We start from the raw sequence: 22,696 nt of genomic DNA on the forward strand, positions 1-22,696 counted from the left end.
CATAACTGGCATTATACATTAAAGGAAGATCCTATTATTTGTCTCATTGAGAACTAAAGTAGTATCTCTAAAATAAGATCATTTTGATCACCTTAATTTTTTTTAATCTTAGGGACTGCAGTTATGGGTCCTCCTGGCCCCCCTGGCTTTCCTGGAGAAAGGGGCCAGAAAGGTGATGAAGGGCCACCTGGAATATCTATTCCTGGATCTCCTGGACTTGATGGGCAGCCTGGGGCTCCTGGACTTCGAGGGCCTCCTGGCCCTCCTGGCCCTCACATCTCTCCTAGTAAGCTATACTTTTTTCCTAAATTCTGTGGTTTTTGTTTTGTTTTCATTTGTAAATAGATCCAGCTGAAGATTGGCATTATTCCACTGCTTCTTCTACTTTTGACTTTTGGTGATTCTTTGATGTTTAAATTTTCTCTTCATATTATCACCAATATTATATCTTCTTTTTGCTTATAGGTAGTTGTATTACTGCAGAGAAGTAACTGAAAATAGATCTTTTTTCTAGCCTTTCAACTTTCTTTTTGCTTAGTCTTCTGGATATTTCACAACAATTAGCTTGCTATCCTGTATTTTAGGTGATGAGATATGTGAAACAGGCCCTCCTGGCCCTCCCGGATCTCCAGGTGATAGAGGACTTCAAGGAGAACAAGGAGTGAAAGGTTTGGCTCCCCCTGCTCCCCCGCAGTCATTCCTTCATTCCTTCAGATCTTCAGCCAAATGCCATATATCTTCCACTCTATCTCATCCACTCACTCTCATGGTCTTACTCACAAGACCATCTCATTACCAGTAGTGCACACTTCCATAATCTTGATTTCATGAATACCATTTTCTGACCACTTTATATTTTCTAGCTCACTACCTATAACCTGACTCCAATATTACTTCAACCTCACTTATACCTGCCAACTTTGACTCTCCTTCAACCTTTTGATGTCCTTTCTTCCCTCTTAACCTATAAATGCATGATCAATCATTGTGAACAATCCCAAACATAAAACCTTGCCTCCTTTGCTCTCTTCTCACTTCATTGTACACACTTGGGACAAAAGCCTGGTTTTGGTACTTCTAGATTACCACATCTTCTAACCCTACACCTGCTCTTTCCTCCTCAAATTTTTAATACATCCTCTTCCATTCTCATTTTAAGATTGTGACCTGCTTCTTATTTCATTGACCAACTGAAGAAATAAGAGAATTTTCACAGATTGCCACTACCACATTCACCTACCTACATGCATCTATGCACATATATTCTACCTTCCTGCCTATTGCTGTTACTATTCCAATCTAAAACCAGTTCTTCTATTTGTACAATAAATTCCATTCCCTTTTGTTTTCCCAAGGATTTCATTACAGAAATTCCTGCCTCTCCCACATCATCAGTTTTTCCCTTTTACTGGGTCACTTCCAGGAGCATACAAATATACCTTTTTTCAGCTATATAAAAAATACCTTATCATAATCCTACTTCCCCTGCCAGATCCTGCTCTATTTCTATGCTCCCATTGCAGCAAAACTCCAGAATTCTCTACACTTTGTCTCTGGATACTATTCACTTCAATCAAGACTTTACTGCCCTAATCCACTACTCCATAGATGCTATTTTTTCCAAGTGACCAGCAGCCTATACTCTGCTAATCCAAATATCAAGTCTCAGTTCTTTTTTTACTATATTTTTCCATTTTTCGACACCTTCTTCACTTGTCCTGATTTTTTTATACCTCCTTGGAATATTACATCTATTAGATATAGAGGTAGTGATAGAGATTGACATGTCTACATTATCTATCTATCTATCGATATAGATATGGATATATAGATATCGATAGCCCGTTATATATTTGTCTCTCTCTATATTTCATTCTCTTTATATGTATATCAATTTATCTATATAATCTCCCATGCAATTGCCATCTAAAACAAAATATAGAACATTTCCAAGACTTTAGAAGACTCCTATGTTCCCTAGTCAGCACTCATAAAGGTAACCATTATTTTATCCTCTGTCATACAGTAATTTGCCTAATCTTGAACTTTGTATAAATGGAATCATGCAGTATAGGCTCTTTTGTGTCTGGTTCTTTTACTGAATATTATGTCTGTAGGATATACCTATATTTTTGTTTGTAGCAATCTTTTTCAATGCTCTGGTATTTATTGTATTTATATATCTAAGTATTCATTCTAATGTCAATGGACATTTGGTCTAAGGCTACTATAAGTAAACCTGAACATTCTTATATATATATTTTGTAGGATATAAGCATTCATTTCTGTTGTGTATATACCTGGGAATGGAATTGCTGGGTTCTAGGGATAGGTGCAGGTTTTGTTTCCATAGATATCACCAACCATTTTCCAAAGTGGTTTTAGTTTCCTGTTACCTTATGACTTACTGATATTGAACATCTTTTCTTATAGTTCATATATTTTCTTTGTAAAATGCTTTTTTCCTGTTTTTAATTGCGTTGTTGGATATATGTATCACAGCTATCTTCTCCCATTCTGTGACCTGGTTTTTTACTCTTTTTTCTGCATAAGTTATTAATTAAAAGAAATCCAGTCATTAATGTCTTCTTTTATGGCTAGTGTTGTTTATATTCTGTTTTAGAAATCTTTGCTTATCCCAAGAACCTGATGATATTTCTGTGTATTTTCTTCTAGAAGCTTTATCATTTTGACTTTTACAGTTTGATCTTCAAACTGTCAAGTAATTTTCGTGTATAGTTTGAAGCAGGCATCAGTTTTTTCCCCATATATCCATATGACTGAGTACCGTATATCTATTTGATCCATATTCCCATATATCCAATTGACTCAATATTGTAGTACAAAAGACCATCATTTCTCCAATGAATTACATTAGCACTGTTATAAATCTTATGAGACTATATATATGTGTCTATTTCTGACCTATTTTGTTCATTGTTCTATTTGTTTCTCCTTGCACCAGTGCTAGACTATATGAATTTTGTAGCTTTATACTAAGTCTTGGCTTACTTTGCATTTCCATATGTATTTTAAATTTATCTATCCAACTTTTAATTTTGGAAGCCCTGAGCATTTTAGTCCTTGGTCCTACTCTGTATTCGAACTCACTCAGTCACATGACTTTAAATACCACCTATTTGCCAATGACTTTCAAATTTATGTCTCCTGTCAAAATATAACTCTTTTCCTCTATATTAGTATATCCAACTCTCTACCTAACATTTTAAACTTGACATCTTGGGATCCCTGGGTGGCGCAGCGGTTTGGCGCCTGCCTTTGGCCCAGGGCACGATCCTGGAGACCCGGGATCGAATCCCACATTGGGCTTCCGGTGCATGGAGCCTGCTTCTCCCTCTGCCTGTGTCTCTGCCTCTCTCTCTCTCTCTCTCTCTCTCTCTCTCTCTCTCTGTGACTATCATAAATAAATAAAAATAAATAAATAAATAAACTTGACATCTTGATCAAGGTAAAGTCCTGATCTCTGCTACCTCTCCCCCATAATTTTACCACTTATGTCTTCCCTTTTTTTTATTTTTTTTAATTTATTTACGATAGTCATACAGAGAGAGAGAGAGAGGCAGAGATACAGGCAGAGGGAGAAGCAGGCTCCATGCACCGGGAGCCCGACGTGGGATTCAATCCCGGGATTCCAGGATCGCGCCCTGTGCCAAAGGCAGGCGCCAAACCGCTGCACCACCCAGGGATCCCTGTCTTCCCTTTTTTAAATGCAGGCCTCCCTAGCCTCTTGGTTGCTTGGGCTAAAAATACATTGGAGTCATCTTTGATTCTCTTCTTTTGCATTCCATGTATGATCCATGAGAAAATCCCATTAGCTCTATTTTCAGATATATCCAGAATCTAACCAGTTCCCATCTTCTTCATTTCCATCACTCTGGGATTAGCCATCATCTTTCCAAGATTACTACAGCAATAGCCACTTAAATGGTTACCCTATTTCAATCATTGCATTTCCATTCTATTCTCAATATAGCAGCCAGAGACATCCTTTTAAACTTAAGTCATATCATCTTGCTTTTCTGTTTACCTATTCTATTGGATTCTCATTTCACTCATAGTAAAAATCAGGCTTTATGGTGGCCTATGTGACATTTTATTATACTTCCAATCACTAACCTGTAAACTCTCTGACCTGCTTCCCCTTCCTCTCTCTACTTAAGCAATGTGGTCTCCTTGATGTTTCTTGAATATGCCACACATGACCATTCTTTCTTCTTCGTTCGGATACTCTATACTCATTAGGGACATGCCCTTGCTTTAAGTTTTTTTTTTTATCATATATCATCATCTCATTTGACCACACTGTTAAAATTGCAAACTGCTACCCATCCTTAGTATGTTCATTTGCATTTAACCGGGTGTAGTTTTTCTATAAATATAAAAATCTTTATTTTTTTCTTTTTTTAAAATTATTTTATTGGAGTTCATTTGCCAACATAGAGCATAACACCCAGTGCTCATCCCGCCAAGTGCCCCCCCTCAGTGCCCATCACCCAGTCACACCAACCCCCCACCCTCCTCCCCTTCGACTACCCGTTGTTCATTTCACAGAGTTAGCTGTCTCTCATGTTCTGTCACCCTCACTGTTATTTTCACTCATTTTCTCTCCTTTCCCTTTATTCCCTTTCACTAATTTTTATATTCCCCAAATGAATGAGACCATATAATGTTTGTCCTTTTCCAATTGACTTATTTCACTCAGCATAATACCCTCCAGGTCCACCCACATCGAAGCAAATGGTGGGTATTTGTCATTTCTAATGGCTGAGTAATATTCCATTGTATACATAGACCACAGCTTCTTTATCCATTCATCTTTTGAAGGACACCGAGGCTCCTTCCACAGTTTGGCTATTGTGGACATTGCTGCTATAAACATCGGGGTGCAGGTGTCCCGGTATTTCACTGCGTCTGTACCTTTGGGGTAAATCCCCAGCAGGGCAATTGCTGGGTCATAGGGCAGATCTATTAACTCTTTGAAGAATCTCCACACAGTTTTCCAGAGTGGCTATACCAGTTCACATTCCCACCAACAGTGCAAAAGGGTTCCCCTTTCTCCACATCCTCTCCAACATTTGTTGTTTCCTGTCTTGTTAATGTTCACCATTCTCACTGGTGTGAGGTGGTATCTCATTGTGGTTTTACCTGATGGCCAGTGATGCGGAGCATTTTCTCATGTGCTTGTTGGCCATGTCTATGTCATCCTCTGTGAGATTTCTGTTCATGTCTTTTGCCCATTTCATGATTGGATTGTTTGTTTATTTGCTGAGTTTAATAAGTTCTTTATAGATCTTGATACTAGCCCTTTATCTGATAAGTCATTTGCAAATATCTTCTCCCATTCTGTAGGTTGTCTTTGAGTTTTGTTGACTGTTTCTTTTGCTGTGCAGAAGCTTTTTATCTTGATGAAGTCCCAATAATTCATTTTTGCTTTTGTTTCTCTTGCCTTCATGGATGTATCTCGCAAGGAACTGCTGTGCCAAGTTCAAAAAGGGTGTTGCCTGTGTTCTCCTCTAGGATTTTGATGGAATCTTGTCTAACTTTTAGATCTTTCATCCATTTTGAGTTTATCTCTGTGTATGGTGCAAGAGAGTGGTCTAGTTTCATTCTTCTGCATGTGGATGTGCAATTTTCCCAGCACCATTTATTGAAGAGACTGTCTTTTTTCCAGTGGATAGTCTTTCCTCCTTTGTCAAATATTAGTTGACCAAAGAGTTGAGGGCCCATTTCAGGGTTCTCTATTCTGCTACATTGATATGTGTCTGTTTTTGTGTCAGTACCACAATGTCTTAATGATCACAGCTTTGTAGTACAACTTGAAATCTGACATTGTGATGCTCCTAGCTCTGGTTTTCTTTTTCAATATTCCCCTGGCTATACAGGGTCTTTCTTTTTTTTTAATAAATTAATTTTTATTGGTGTTCAATTTACCAACATACAGAATAACACCCAGTGCTCATCCTGTCAAGTGTCCCCCTCAGTGCCCGTCACCCATTCACCCCCACCCCCCGCCCTCCTCCCCTTCCACCACCCCTAGTTCGTTTCCCAGAGTTAGGAGTCTTTATGTTCTGTGTCCCTTTCTGATATTTCCCACACATTTCTTCTCCCTTCCCTTATATTCCCTTTCACTATTATTCATATTCCCCAAATGAATGAGAACATACACTGTTTGTCCTTCTCCGATTGACTTACTTCACTCAGCATAATACCCTCCAGTTCCATCCACGTTGAAGCAAATGGTGGGTATTTGTCGTTTCTAATGGCTGAGCAATATTCCATTGTATACATAAACCACATCTTCTTTATCCATTCATCTTTCGATGGACACCGAGGCTCCTTCCACAGTTTGGCTATTGTGGACATTGCAGCTAGAAACATCGGGGTGCAGGTGTCCCGGCGTTTCATTGCATCTGAATCTCTGGGGTAAATCCCTAACAGTGCAATTGCTGGGTCATAGGGCAGGTCTATTTTTAACTCTTTGAGGAACCTCCACACAATTTTCCAGAGTGGCTGCACCAGTTCACATTCCCACCAACAGTGTAAGGGTGTTCCCTTTTCTCCGCCTCCTCTCCAACATTTGTTGTTTCCTGCCTTGTTAATTTTCCCCATTCTCACTGGTGTGAGGTGGTATCTCATTGTGCTTTTGATTTGTATTTCCCTGATGGCAAGTGATGCAGAGCATTTTCTCATGTGCATGTTGGCCATGTCTATGTCTTCCTCTGTGAGATTTCTCTTCATGTCTTTTGCCCATTTCATGATTGGATTGTTTGTTTCTTTGCTGTTGAGTTTAATAAGTTCTTTATAGATTTTGGAAACTAGCCCTTTATCTGATATGTTATTTGCAAATATCTTCTCCCATTCTGTAGGTTGTCTTTGAGTTTTGTGGACTGTATCCTTTGCTGTGCAAAAGCTTCTTATCTTGATGAAGTCCCAATAGTTCATTTTTGCTTTTGTTTCTTTTGCTTTCGTGGATGTATCTTGCAAGATGTTACTGTGGCCGAGTTCAAAAAGGGTGTTGCCTGTGTTCTCCTCTAGGATTTTGATGGAATCTTGTCTCACATTTAGATCTTTCATCCATTTTGAGTTTATCTTTGTGTATGGTGCAAGAGAATGGTCTAGTTTCATTCTTCTGCATGTGGATGTCCAATTTTCCCAGCACCATTTATTGAAGAGACTGTCTTTCTTCCAGTGGATCGTCTTTCCTCCTTTGTCGAATATTAGTTGACCATAAAGTTCAGGGTCCACTTCTGGGTTCTCTATTCTGTTCCATTGATCTATGTGTCTGTTTTTGTGCCAGTACCACACCGTCTTGATGACCACAGCTTTGTAGTACAACCTGAAATCTGGCATTGTGATGCCCCCAGCTATGGTTTTCTTTTTTAAAATTCCACTGGCTATTCGGCGTCTTTTCTGATTCCACACAAATCTTAAAATAATTTGTTCTAACTCTCTGAAGAAAGTCCATGGTATTTTGATAGGGATTGCATTAAACGTGTAAATTGCCCTGGGTAACATTGACATTTTCACAATATTAATTCTGCCAATCCATGAGCATGGAATATTTTTCCATCTCTTTGTGTCTTCCTCAATTTCTTTCAGAAGTGCTCTATAGTTTTTAGGGTATAGATCCTTTACCTCTTTGGTTAGGTTTATTCCTAGGTATCTTATGCTTTTGGGTGCAATTGTAAATGGGATTGACTCCTTAATTTCTCTTTCTTCAGTCTCATTGTTAGTGTATAGAAATGCCATTGATTTCTGGGCATTGATTTTGTATCCTGCCACGCTACCAAATTGCTGTATGAGTTCTAGCAATCTTGGGGTGGAGGCTTTTGGGTTTTCTACGTAGAGTATCATGTCATCGGCGAAGAGGGAGAGTTTGACTTCTTCTTTGCCAATTTGAATGCCTTTAATGTCTTTTTGTTGTCTGATTGCTGAGGCTAGGACTTCTAATACTATGTTGAATAGCAGTGGTGAGAGTGGACATCTCTGTCTTGTGCCTGATCTTAGGGGAAAGGCTCCCAGTGCTTCCCCATTGAGAATGATATTTGCTGTGGGCTTTTCGTAGATGGCTTTTAAGATGTCGAGGAAAGTTCCCTCTATCCCTACACTCTGAGGAGTTTTGATCAGGAATGGATGCTGTATTTTGTCAAATGCCTTCTCTGCATCTAATGAGAGGATCATATAGTTCTTGGTTTTTCTCTTGCTGATATGATGAATCACATTGATTGTTTTATGAGTGTTGAACCACCTTGTGTCCCGGGGATAAATCCTACTTGGTCATGGTGAATAATTTTCTTAATGTGTTGTTCGATCCTATTGGCTAGTATCTTGTTGAGAATTTTTGCATCCATGTTCATCAGGGATATTGGTCTGTAATTCTCCTTTTTGGTGGGGTCTTTGTCTGCTTTTGGAATTAAGGTGATGCTGGCCTCACAGAATGAATATGGAAGTACTCCATCTCTTTCTATCTTTCCAAACAGCTTTAGTAGAATAGGTTTGATTTCTTCTTTAAACGTTTGATAGAATTCCCCTGGGAAGCCATCTGGCCCTGGACTCTTGTGTCTTGGGAGGTTTTTGATGACTTCTTCAATTTCCTCCCTGGTTATTGGCCTGTTCAGGTTTTCTATTTCTTCCTGTTCCAGTTTTGGTAGTTTTTGGCTTTCCAGGAATGCGTCCATTTCTTCTAGATTGCCTAATTTATTGGCGTAGAGCTGTTCATAATGTGTTTTTATTTATATTTTTTTAAATTTTATTTATTTATGATAGGCACACAGTGAGAGAGAGAGAGAGGCAGAGACATAGGCAGAGGGAGAAGCAGGCTCCAGGCACCGAGAGCCCGACGTGGGATTCGATCCCGGGTCTCCAGGAATGTGCCCTGGGCCATAGGCAGGCGCTAAACCGCTGCGCCACCCAGGGATCCCCATAATATGGTTTTAAAATGTTTGTATTTCTTTGGTGTTGGTAGTGATCTCTCCTTTCTCATTCATGATTTTATTAATTTGAGTCTTCTCTCTCTTCTTTTTAATAAGGTTGGCTAATGGTTTATCTATCTTATTAATTCTTTCAAAGAACCAAGTCCTGGTTCTATTGATCTGTTCCACAGTTCTTCTGGTCTCAATTTCGTTGAGTTCTGCTCGAATTTTAATTAACTCTCTTCTTCTGCTGGGCGTCGGGACCATTTCCTGTTTTTTCTCTAGCTCCTTTATGTGTAAGGTTAGCTTTTTGTATTTGAGTTCTTTCCAGTTTTTGAATGGATGCTTATTGCAATGTATTTCCCTTCAGGGTCTTTCTGATTCCACACAAATCTTAAGATTATTTGTTTCAACTCTCTGAAGAAAGTCCATGGTATTTTTAAAAAATATTTTATTTATTTATTCATGAAAGACAGAGAGAGGCAGAGACACAGGCAGAGGGAGAAGCGGGCTCCAGGCAGGGAGCCGGATGTGGGAGTCGATCCCGGGCCTCCAGGGTCACGCCCTAGGCCAAAGGCAGACACTTAACCACTGAGCCACCCGGGCGTCCCAAGTCCATGTTATTTTGATAGGGATTGCATTGAATGTGTAAATTTCCCCAGGTAGCAGAGACATTTTCACAATATTAATCCTTCCAATCCATGAGCATGGAATATTTTTGACCTCTTTGTGTCTTCCTCAGTTTCTTTCAGAAGTGTTCTGTAGTTTTTAGGGTGTAGATCCATTACCTCTTTGGTTAGGTTTATTCCTAGGTATCTTATGCTTTTGGGTGCAATTGTAAATGGGATTGACTCCTTAATTTCTCTTTCTTCAGTGTCATTGTTAGTGTAGAAAAATGCCACTGATTTCTGGGCATTGATTTTGTATTCTGCCACACTGCCGAATTGTTGTATGAGTTGTAGTAATCTTGGGGTGGAGTCTTTTTGGTTTTCTATGTACAGTATCATGTCATCTGCGAAGAGGGAGAGTTTGACTTCTTGTTTACCTATTTGAATGCCTTTTATTTCTTTTTTCTATCTGATTGCTGAGGCTAGGACTTCTAATACTATGTTGAATAGCACTGGTGAGAGTGGACATCCCTGTCGTGTTCCTGATCTTAGGGGAAAGGCTTTCATTTTTTCCCCATTGAGAATGATATTTGCTGTGGGCTTCCAATAGATGGCCTTTAAGATGCTGAGGAATGTTACCTCTACCCCTACACTCTGGAGAGTTTTGATCAGGAATGGATGACGTATTTTGTCAAATGCTTTCTCTGCATCTATTGAGAGGATCATATGGTTCTTGTTTTTTTCTCTTGTTGATGTGATCTATCACATTAATTGTTTTATGAATGTTGAACCACTCTTGCATCCTGGAGTTAAATCCCACTTGGGCATGTTGAATAATCTTAATGTACTATTGAATCCTATTGGCTAGTATCTTGCTGAGAATTTTTGCATCCATGTTCATCAGGGATATTGGTCTATAATTCTCCTTTTTGGTGGAGTCTTTGTCTGGTTTTGGAATTAAGGTGATGCTGGCCGCCTCATAAAAAGAGTTTAGAAGTATTCTGTCCCTTTCTATTCTTTGGAACAGCTTTAGTAGAATAGGTATTATTTCTTCTTTAAACATTTGATAGAATTCCCCTGGGAAGACATCTGGCCCTGGACTTTTGTGTATTGGGAGGTTTTTGATGACTGCCTCAATTTCCTCCCTGGTTATAGGCCTGTTCAGGTTTTCTATTTCTTCCTGTTCCAGTTGTGGTAGTTTGTGGTTTTCCAGAAATGCATCCATTTCTTCTAGATTGCCTAATTTATTGGCATATAGCTGCTGTAATACGTTTTTCAAATTGTTTGTATTTCCTTGGTATCGGTTATAATCTCTCCTCTTTCATTCATAACTTTATTAATTTGAGTCTTTTTTCAGTAAGGCTGGTAATGGTTTATCTATCTTATAAATTCTTTCAATTAACCAACTCCTGGTTTTGTTGATCTGTTCTCTATTGTTGTTCTGGTCTCTATTTCATTGAGTTCTGCTCAAATCTTTATTTTTTTCCCTCTTCTGCTTGGTGTAGGTTTTATTTGCTGTTTTTTGTCCATTTCCTTTAGGTGCGAGGTTATCGTGTGTATTTGAGTTTTTTTCTAGTATTTTGAGGGATGTTTGTATTGCAGTATATTTCCCTGTTAGGACTGCTTTTGCTGCATCCCAAAGATTTTGAACCATTGTATCTTCATTCTCATTAGTTTCCATGGATCTTTTTAATTCTTCTCTAATTTCATGGTTGACCCATTCATCTTTTAGTAGGATGCTCTTTTACCTCCCGTGTTTGAGTTTCTTCCAAATTTCTTCTTGTGATTGAGTTCCAGTTTCAAAGCATTGTGGTCTGAAAATATGCAGGGACAATCCCAATCTTTTGCTATTGGTTGAGACCTGATTTGTGACCCAGTATGTGGACTGTTCTGGAGAAAGTTCCTTGTGCACTTGAATGTGTTTTCAGTTGTCTTTGGATGTAAAGTTCTGTAAATATCTATGAAATCCATCTGGTCCAGTGTATCATTTAAAGCCCTTGTTTCTTTGGTGATTTTATGCTTGGAATATCTGTCATTTGCAGCACGTGCCAGGTTGAAATCTCCTACTATTAGTGTATTATTATCTAAGTATGTCTTTACTTTGGTTATTAATTGATTGATATACTTTGTAGCTCCCACATTAGGGGCATGAATAGTCATGATTGTTAGGTCTTCTTGTAGGATCGACCCATTACGTATGATATAGTGTCCCTCTTCATCTCTTACTATAGTCCTTGGGATAAACTTTAATTTATCTGATACCAGGATTGCTACCCCAGGCTTCTCTTGAGGACCATTTGAATGGTAAATGGTTCTCCATCCTTTCATTTTCAGGCTGGAGGTGTCTGATCTAAAATGAGTCTCTTTTAGACAGTAAATAGATGGGTCTTGCTTTTTTATCCAGTCTGAAACCGTGTGTCTTTTGATGGGATCATTTAGCCCAACACATTCAGAGTTACTATTGAAATATATGAATTTAGTGTCATCTTAATACCTATTCAGTCCCTGATTGTTATTTGGATTATTTCTTTGGGCTCCCTCTTTCTTTCTCTTTTTAAAGATTTTATTTATTTATTCATGAGAGACACACAGAGACAGAGACAGAGAGAGGCAGAGACACAGGCAGAGGGAGAAACAGGCTCCATGCAGAGAGCCCGACATGGGACTCGATCCTGGGACTCCAGGATCATGCCCTGGGCGGAAGGTGCCACTAAACCGCTGAGTCAGCCGGGCTGCCCAGGCTTCCTCTTTCTTTTACAGGTCCCTCTTAATGTTTCTTGCAGAGCTGGTTTGGTGGTCACATATTCTTTCAGTTTCTGCCTATCTTGGAAGCTTTCTATCTCTCCTTCTATTCTGAATGAGAACCTTGCTGGATAAAGTATTCTTGGCTGAATGTTTTTATCATTTAATACCCTGAGTATATCCTGTCAGCCCTTTCTGGCCTGCCAGGTCTCTATGGAGAGGTCTTCTGTTAATCTAATATTTCTCCCCATAGAAGTTAAGAGTCTCTTGTCTCTTTCTGCTTTAAGGATTTTATCTTTGGAATTTGCAAGTTTAACTATCAAATTCTGAGGTGTTGAATGGTTTTTATTGATTTTTGGGGGGGTACCTCTCTATCTCCTGGATCTGAATGCCTCTTTCCATCCCCAAATTAGGGAAGTATTCAGCCATAATATTCAAATATGCATTCTGGCCCTCTGTCCCTCTCAGCGTTTTCTGGAACCCCAATTATATATAGATTTTTCCTTCTGAGGCTATCATTTATTTCCCTTAACCTTTCTTCATGGTCTTTTAAGTGGTTTTCTCTTTTTTCCTCAGCTTTCTTCCTTGCCATCAACTTGTCTTCTATGTTACTCACTCTTTCTTCCACCTCTTTATCCCTCATCATTTGGACCTCCAGTTTGGATTGCATCTCATTTAATTGATTTTTAATTTTGTCCTGATTACATCTAAATTCTGCAGTCATGAAATCTCTTGAATCCTTTATGCTTTTTCCAGAGCCACCAGTAGCTTTATAATTGTGCCTCTGTATTGACTTTCTGATATCGAATTGTAATCCATGTTCTGTAACTCTGTGGCAGAGTGTACTGTTTCTGATTCTTTCTTTTGTGGTGATTTCTTCCTTCTGGTCATTTTTGCTCAGTGCAGAGTGGCTGTATGAGCGGGATGAGTCAAGAATATCAACCACAACCTAAGTAAACTTCACCCTAGATGATTCTGAGGATGCCAGAGACCAGAAAATGAAAATAAAGATCAGAACAAAATAAAACAAAAGGACTACCAAAGTGAAAAACAAATTTTAAAAAAAAGTAGAAAAAATAAAAGGCCAAGAATCCCAAAAGAGAAGAAAAAAAGAGAAAAAGAAGTGAAAAAAGCAAAAGTAAAGAGGGGAAAAAAGAAAAAGAAAAGAGAAGACAAGGGGTGGGACTAGGACATAATGATGATGAAGAAGAAGATGATGGTGAAGAAGTTGGAGAGAGAATGTAGAGGGTTATCTTCTTGGTTGTGAGTGTATTAAGTTCTGTTTGTTAGAAGATGTTCAGTCCCAAATTTATATAAAGCAGCAATACTTGTAGAAAGCCCCACCATTGACCACCAAAACACAAACGGGATAAAAGAGGGGGGCAGAATGGGAATGAAGAGAGAATATAATCTCACAGAATTAACCAGCACAGTATTCCACTTGGTTCTGGGTTCATGCTGGTCATGTTTTAGAAGGTATTAACTTCCACCATTGTAGAACAAAATGAGGCAGAGAAAACAAAAAACACAAATCAAAAAATCATATCTTGTGTATCTCCCAAAATTAAATTGAGTATGTTGAAGGGAATCTAGAAGTGGAAAATATGCCTAAGACATGTAATTGTAGTAATATGAAAGTCAAAAAAGGAGAAACTTAAAAAATGTAGAGGTGGTAAAACATTGTGTTGAGGTGGGAAATGAAAAAAATATTGGAAATTTTTAGTCTGATATAAAAATAGTTGTACTGGAAAATGGGGAGAAAAGGGGGGTACCCTCTAGGTCTATATACTATAAAGTCCTTGAATTCCCCTGGAGCTTTCCAGTGCTGCTTGGTCAAGAACTTTATCTTCCCTGGTTCTTCCAGCTGGTCTTCTGGTGGCGGGCCTGCTGTGCTGATTCTTAGGTGTGTGCACCTGAGGGAGCTGCCCCGCCCCCTGCGGGTGCCGGGCTCAGTGGGAGCTGTTTACCCCATGAGGCCTCAGTTCCCTGGAGTCCCCACCCCTCCCAGGCACAGGGTGAAACAAGGAGGAACAACCACACTGGTGGCAACTAGGTCCCCATCCCTGGAGTCAGCTCCCTGCAATAACTACCATGGTCTCCCAGTCCGCACTGACCTAGATGCTCCCTGGCAGCGCTGTTGCGCTGATCTGCACCGCTTGGGGGAGCCCAGCGGTAGGAGAGTCCTTGCTGTCCTGTGCCCTCCCCACTTCTGCCTGTCCCTGGGGGCAGTGCAGGATCATGGGCTGTGTCCGCTCTGGAATCTCACTGTGGGGAGGGGGGGCGGGGCGCAGCTCCCGAAGGCAGCAGGGTGCAGACCCCTCTGTCCCGAGTCACCCGTCTGACTGGCTTCTCCCCAAGGCCCGCCTGGTTCATGCTCCAGCCCTTTACCGAGATCTGTCCACAGTTTGTGGCGTGCTCTCCCTCGGGCGCACTTCCTCTATTAGTGACTCCGGGAAACTGGAGCCTTCGCTGCCCCTCCTGCGTTTCTGCCCAATTTCCCTAAGAACTTTTCCGTCTGGGAAGAATCCGGTGCGTATTTTTAAAATTCCTGTTTCTCAGAGGCTGGGCTTTCCTGTCCTGGAGGCTTCTGCCCGGCTTTAGCCCAGCTCCTCATGGTGCCCCTCCCCTACTTGATTCTTTTATTTTTTTCCGCCTTCCTACCTTGCTAGATGCGAAACCCCTTCTCTCTGTAAGCATTCCGGCTGTTCTCTCTTTAAATCTCAGGTTGAATTCGTAGGTGTTCAGGATGATTTGAAATTTATCTAGGTAAGTTGGTGGGACCAGGTGAGTTGAGGACCCCTACTCCTCCACCATCTTGCCCCCCTGGAAATATTATAACACCTTTATATATATGTGACATATATAAATATAACACTTTTATATATTTATATATGTATATGTGACATATATATGTTAATAATGTGCTACCTTCAGTGTTTATTATCCCTTTCCACTGACAGAATGTAAACACCATGAAGGCATAGATTTTTGCCTGTTTTGTTTGTTTTGCCTGTTTTGTTTTGTCTGTTTGTGTACCAGTATATCATAGACACCTGGAAAATTACTTGGCAAATAATAGCAAATATTTATCAAATGAATTGATCCTAATATAGGCTTTTCTAAACTATACTGTTGGGTAGGAATGTTGCCCCTTGGTCCTAACTTCTTTAGAACCTATCTAAAGGAGATAGACATACCCCTTTAAGTAAAATTTATTTCTCATTATGGTTTTCTCTAGGTGACAAAGGTGATACCTGCTTCAACTGTATTGGAACTGGCGTTTCAGGGCCTCGAGGTCAACCTGGTCTCCCAGGTCTTCCAGGTCCTCCAGGTAAAACATTCTGCCTCCAGGCAATCTTTGTAAAGTATTTCTTGGCTGTATTTTAGTGAGCTCATAGTTTTATAGTGATGCCAGCTTCTCATTTTCTAGCAAGTCTCTCATATCCATAAATAATTAAATATGAAATGCCTGTATCTGCTATGAAATAAATTATTCTCTTGTTTCTAATACCTGAAAGCTACCAATATTTTCTATTAAAGCATTTTGACAATATTATTCCAGGAAATATATCTTCCCTGTTTTCCATATGGTGGGGAAAATAACTCCTACAGAGTCAAACTTCTTCCTTCCAAAGAGCTGGGGAAAAAGTTCAAAATGCCTGGCCCTTGAGTATAGTTTCCAGTGGCCGAGCTTTGAGTCTTTGAAGATGTATCACATGTTGTCATTAAGGGACAGAGCTTCCACTGTAGTTTGGCAACCAACTACCCAAATTCCTCTTTCTATATATAACTCCTACTTCCCTGTTTCCAATCAAAATTATATTTGATATCCATCAGACCGACAACTGTCTCCCAACTGCCTCTTGGGATATTCCAGTATTATAGACTCTTAAAATGACACTTGGTTTGTGTCAGGACTGAAAGCAGACAGATCTCTTACCTTTCTGTCTGGTGTGTCTGCCAAAGAAACTAATTCATTTAGCGCTTGAAAATAGATTTTTAGCAGGTCTTATAGCTGCCACTGGAAATTAATAATTTAGCTTTGAACCTCCAGTCTGTTGGTTTTCAAATTTGGGAGTACGTCAGAGTTATCTGGAGGACTTGTTAAAAACCCATATTGCTGGGTTCTACCCCAGAAGTTTCTGATTCAGTAGATATGGGGTGAGGGCCCACGAATTAGGATATCTAACCAGTACCTAGGTGGTGTTATACAGTTTATTGAGTGACCAATTTTGGGAACTACTTCTTTAGTAATATTTCCTCTAGTCTTTGAGTACCAAATGTTCCTCATAAACCAAATTTTGCAAAGTGATAAACCAAAGAAAGGACTGATAAGGATCTGTGAAAACTGTTGCAAAGAAAGATATCAGACTGTATCCTTATCTCTTTCTCCCTTTGGCAAGAGGATGGTTGTAGGGACCTTAGCACCTCTGTGGCTAGCAATTGGTAGCTGTGAGCTCTGACAGGCTTTGTAGTTGGAAGCACCTAAGGATACAATATTGTATGTAATATGAAAGATTAATCTAAGAGAAAGGATGATCTGCTCATTTTGAGAGCATAAGACAGGAAAATTAAAATATGATTTGTTAAATGAGATTGAATGGGGTTCTTATTTTAAGACTTGAGTTCCTGACTTGATGCTTTTTATATGAGCTTTGTTAGGGACTCAGGGTCAAAGTTCACATTATTGTGTGTGTATGTATGTGCATGTATTAGGATCTCTTGGTTTCCCTGGACAGAAGGGAGAAAAAGGACATGCTGGTCTAACCGGTCCCAAAGGATTAACAGTAAGTTTTGAGTATATTATAGAACAACAACAACAAAAACCTGGAAGAAATCCATTTACACTTTGGTTTTCTCTTGTGGATATACATAATAAAAGAAATTTAGTTTTTTATTAATTTGTGTTGTTTTTTATACCTTGACTCTCCCTGGCTCACATGCCTCACTTTGTTCATAGCTTTGTACACTAAATCTTATTGGGTGGGTTGATAGGACAAACTGGAAAAAGAAATGTGTTGGAAAGAAAGAATATGACTTTTTTCTCTTCTTCTTTTTCCCTTTCTTTCTTTTTCTTCCCTAAGGGCATACCGGGAGCTCCAGGTCCTCCAGGCTTTCCTGGATCTAAAGGTGAACCTGGTGACGTCCTCACTTTTCCAGGAATGAAGGGTGACAAAGGAGAGTTGGGTTACCCTGGATCCCCTGGGCTTCCTGGTTTACCTGGAACCCCTGGACAGGATGGACTGCCAGGGCTTCCTGGCCCCAAAGGAGAACCTGTGAGTTGGTTTGATATTCTTGGTTCTGTGATATCAAATTGTTACTTAGGGATGTTTCCTAGGATGGGCTTTGTGCTAAGATGTGCCAATTAGTACTTAAAAGAATGTGACTGTAGTAATGGTATATTGTTATTGACTATATGGGGTTTCTTTACCACTCTTTTCTCTCAGTTTTATAAATTCCTTTTTCTTAACCTATTAATATATTGAGTAATACTGGCTGTGAACAGATGAGCAGGAGGTTAAGATGCTTATGGATTAGTACGAGGCTCCCCTTCTCTTGTACTACATATCTTTGTCTCATTTTTTTCGACCTGAGAACAGAAGTCTAACTTGATTTTATATATAGTAAGCTTAGATATTAGTGTGAGTAGATGGCCATGTGTTAGCTAGACTACAAACTTCTTGACTTATTGCTAGAATGAAAGCTTTGTGAAGGCAGAGATTTTTGTCTATTTTTGCTCTTTGCTGTATCACCAGCTCCTGATACATAGTAGGAACTAAAAAGCATTTGTTGAAGGAATTAATGAATAAGGGGAATGATCACACATCATATCCCATAATAACACACACTTATACAGTTCTAAGAAGAACTTTTTATGGCTGTATCATTTCTTTAGTTGTATTCAGTAATACCAATATACCAACCTATATCTTAATGTTTCTGTATTAAATGTTTCCCTTTTCAGGGTGGAATTGCTTTTAAGGGTGAAAGAGGTCCCCCTGGGAATCCAGGCTTGCCAGGTCTCCCAGGGAATAGGGGGCCTATGGGCCCTGTGGGTTTTGGCCCTCCAGGCCCAGTAGGTGAAAAAGGCATACAAGGTGTGGCAGGAAATCCAGGCCAGCCAGGAATACCAGGTGAGTTTACTACAGTTCTTTTGGTTTTAATTTGGCACTTAAAAGCAGAAATATAGTATCTTTTGGCTATTCTTGGCTTCCTTGCATAAGAGATGTGTTTCCCTTGCCGTTTATATTTGGGCTTTTAAGAGCTTCATACCAAGGGAGCACAGTGTCTGTGTTTCCTCTAAAGGGGGAGGTTCCTTCTTTAAATTTCTTCTGTCTTCTTTGTTACTGTTTTTTGTCTTTAAGTACATTGTACATAAGGTTTAACAAGTAATTATAATAGAAACACACATGTACCTACCACATATGTCAAAAAACATAACACTGCCATCATCCTAGAAACCCCCATCTTCCTCAGTCCTTTTGTGATCATAATCTGCTTCCATTCTCTAGAGTTAACCACTGTCCTGACTTTTGCATAATTTCCTTCCATTTACCCCTTAGTTTTATCACCTAGATATGGATCTCTAAATAAAGTACCTTAATTATACTTCTTTTTGAACTTCATAATAATGGAATCATAGGGTAAGTATTCTTTATATTAACTTTGTGTATAGCTATAATACATTCATTTTCATTGCTGTATAGTATCCTATTGTATGTGTATTTTGTATTGTCAGACATTTTACATTTTTGTCAGTTTGCTGAGTGTGATTTATCTCATAACAGTTTTATTTTGCATTCCCCTGATAACATTAAAGTTTAGCACCTTTTCATATGTTTGACTGTTTCAATTTCTATTTGTGAAATTCCCATTCAAGTATTTTTTTTACCATTTTTCTACTGGATTGTTTATTTTTCTTACTGATTTAGTTTTTTAAAAATATATATGTATATATTCTGTGTATTAGTTGTTATCAGTTCTGCAAAATTTTCACTCTCTACAGCTTGCTATTTTCACTCTCTATATGGTGTCTTTAATCAACAAAACCTAATTTGAATGTAGTCAAATGTATCAATCTTTTCTCTCATGGTTAGTGCTTTTTATGTCAGATTTTAGAGATCCATCTTTATCCTGAGCATACTTCCAGTTCTTATTTTAGTTAATGACAAGTAGGTGTACTTGGACTTTGCACAATACCACCTTAAGTTACCATTAGTTAACCAAAAAGAATATTTCTTTTTTACTGCAGTTTGAGTTTTGTTAGGCTCCTTTGACCTATATTTTAAAGTATTTTTGTAGATGCTGTCTTCAATCCTGGAAGCTCTTAAAACTGTCATCTACTTTTTCTTTTTGAAAGTTTACCCTTCTGTTTGGTATATTCCTTGAATATATAATACGGGGTTATGTTTCTTGTGGGTTCTTGTTAGTGTGCATTTTCAAAATATTATCGATATTTTCTTGTTCTGTTTTTTTTTATTTATTTATGATAGTCACAGAGAGAGAGAGAGAGAGAGGCAGAGACATAGGCAGAGGGAGAAGCAGGCTCCATGCACCGGGAGCCCGACGTGGGATTCGATCCCGGGTCTCCAGGATCACGCCCTGGGCCAAAGGCAGGCGCTAAACCGCTGCGCCACCCAGGGATCCCCTCTTGTTCTGTTTTTAATTAAAGAGATCTTTAGTCAACTGAACACTTCTCACCCACTTTTGATTCCCTCTTATTCGTAGGTCCTAAAGGTGATCCAGGTCAGACCATAACCCAGCCAGGGAAGCCTGGCCTGCCTGGTAATCCAGGCAGACATGGTGAGGTAGGGCTTCCAGGTATGTGAGGAATTTATTTGGCCATGTCTTTATTACCTATTAGCTTCTTTCTTTTAAAGTATCCCTTTAAAAAAACTGTTTCTCCATAGGTGACCCTGGACTTCCCGGCCCGCCGGGCTTGCCAGGAATACCCGGTAATAAAGGAGAACCAGGTATCCCTGGAATTGGGCTTCCTGGACCACCTGGTCCCAAAGGTATGTGGGACTGGGCAGCATGCAGGCTAGTTAACTAGTTAATATGACATTATTCTTTGATATAATTCCCTCAACAAATAAAATATATTAATTGTGCCTCTTTTCTAGGTACCATAAATAATGTAAGTAAAAAGTCACAGTGTATATGCAATATTATTTTATTGTTTTTATCTAAAACAGTCCAGGCAAAAAAAAAATAACTAAATCATAGATATGCAAAAATGATATATAAGCTTTTAAAATTACAGAATTATTGTCTTTTATGTTCACCATTGTATTTTTAGGGTTTAGAAAAGTTCCTGGCACAAAGTAAGCACTCAATAGATACTTGTTGAATGAATGGATTGTTTTAAGTAGAAAACATATTTATTTCACACATGTATCCAAGTAACATTTTATCGTAAATCATATTCTCTTGATTTACTGAAATTTTGTAAGTCTATTGCTTCAGTTCTGTTTTTTTCCTCTTAGAATTTATTCTCATGAATGTCAAGCATGCACATTGGTCTGAGAACAGTGCTTAAACATGGCCTTGCTCATTTATACTAAATGACTTCAAAAGAAAAGAGTCAGATTTGACTATATATTTATATTTGTGTATAATATTTATAATTCTTTTTAGCTTATTTCCAGAAATATATAGTAGGCCTTTTATCATACTATATCCAGATATAAGCAGAACAAAGCTTTTCTGCATGTTTGTGTGGGAGTCATTCCTTATGTTTCGTTCTGTCTCATTAGCAATAACTCTTATTTTCCTTTAGAAGAGTATATCTTCCACACATATTAGCCCTATATGACAAAGACAGGACCATAAGGTGATTGAGAGGGAATATCAGATATTTATAAGGCTTGATCCTGAGAAGTCATCTAGAACATCAGTGTACTTTTAACATCCCACTCTAGTCACTAATTAAGCATGATTGGACAGGGTAAAAATACGGGTTTGGGAGTTTGGGTATCTTTTTTAAGGTGTCTTCTCTTTGGAGATTAAAAAATAACTGATCATGTCCCACAGGTTTTCCTGGAATTCAAGGACCTCCAGGAGCACCTGGGACACCTGGAAGAATTGGTCTAGAAGGCCCTTCTGGGCCACCAGGCTTTCCAGGACCAAAGGTCTGAGACATTTTACTTTATTCTTTCCCCTTTTCCTATTTCTCTTATTAGCCCTAGGTTTCTATTTTGATGTAGACAAAGTCTTATCCCAAATCTTCACTATATAAATACAGTTATCTGATTATATTTTCACTTAAAAATATTTTACCTGGGGCACCTGGGTGGCTGAGTTGGTTAGGCATCCAACTCTTGATCTCAGCTCAGGTCTTTTTTTTTTAAGATTTTATTTTTTTATTCATGAGAGACACAGAGACACAGGCAGAGGGAGAAGCAGACTCCATGCAGGAGCCCGACGTGGGACTCCATCCCAGGACGCCAGGATCACAACCTGAGCCGAGGGAGGTGCTAAACTGCTGAGCCACCCAGGAATCCCCTCAGCTCAGGTCTTGATCATAGGTCGTGAGTTTGAGCCCCATGTTTAACCCAAAACAGTCTTTCATTGTTCAAGAGGTCATATTTGAAGCAACAAAGTTTCTGAAATTGTTTTGGAGTGAAAGTTTACCTGATGAGATGAGATTAGGTGAGAGAATGCAATCAGCTCCCCTTATACTTCTCTGTAGTATCAACATACCATTTAATCTCTGTCCATGACTATGTGATGACTGGTTGAATATCATGTTAAGAACTTCCCATATTGTTTCCCAGTCCCAATTCCATCCCATGTACACAATGCAAGCCACTATTATTAGCTTAATAATAATAGTAATATAATAATAATAATAATAATAAAGTACTGTGTTTGAGTTTCTTTCTATTCTTTTTATTATATCTTAGCTAATTTACAATTGCCCTTAGTCAACCTTCAGCAAACTGCTGTAGTTTATAATTTTCCTGACTGTTCCTGAATTTTCACTGTATTTAATTAATTTAAACTTTTGTGTTTTCATCATTGCTATTTCTTCCATGGGAAGAACAATTGACCATGACCACAGGTCTCATGAGAAACCACTTCTCTATTGTCTAATTGTTCTTATTTTATTATGAACCTTTCAAATGAACACAAAAGTAAAAAGAGTAATACAATGAAGTTTCATATATCCATTACTTAGATTCCAAATGATCAAGATTTCATCACATTTATTTCATCTATTCCCTTTTTCTTTGCTAAAGTATTTTAACACAAATCTCAAAATCGTATTATTTTACCTATAAATACTTCAATATTCATCTCTAAGTAAGTGGGCTTTTCATACAAAAACCACAATGTCGTTATCATACTTAATCAAATTTAAAATAATTATCTAATACAAAGTCTGTAATCACAGTTCCTCAGTTGGGTCCT

General features: G+C 38.7%; 1 protein-coding gene across 1 annotated transcript in view; it reads left to right on the top strand.

The window, feature by feature from the left end:
* The window catches only part of COL4A5 (collagen type IV alpha 5 chain), a 284,616-nt gene that overhangs the window by 186,357 nt on the left and 75,563 nt on the right, over positions 1-22,696 (top strand). The window contains exons 20-28 of the mRNA XM_055337689.1: positions 113-286; positions 585-668; positions 15,522-15,614; positions 17,000-17,070; positions 17,368-17,559; positions 18,249-18,417; positions 20,012-20,104; positions 20,194-20,298; positions 21,317-21,414. Coding sequence (XP_055193664.1) covers positions 113-286; positions 585-668; positions 15,522-15,614; positions 17,000-17,070; positions 17,368-17,559; positions 18,249-18,417; positions 20,012-20,104; positions 20,194-20,298; positions 21,317-21,414 — 1,079 coding nt within the window. The remainder of the gene's footprint in view (positions 1-112; positions 287-584; positions 669-15,521; positions 15,615-16,999; positions 17,071-17,367; positions 17,560-18,248; positions 18,418-20,011; positions 20,105-20,193; positions 20,299-21,316; positions 21,415-22,696) is intronic.

The sequence above is a fragment of the Nyctereutes procyonoides genome, unplaced genomic scaffold (genome assembly GCF_905146905.1).
Source record: "Nyctereutes procyonoides isolate TBG_1078 unplaced genomic scaffold, NYPRO_anot_genome, whole genome shotgun sequence".
In the NCBI taxonomy this organism is placed as follows: Eukaryota; Metazoa; Chordata; class Mammalia; order Carnivora; family Canidae; genus Nyctereutes; species Nyctereutes procyonoides.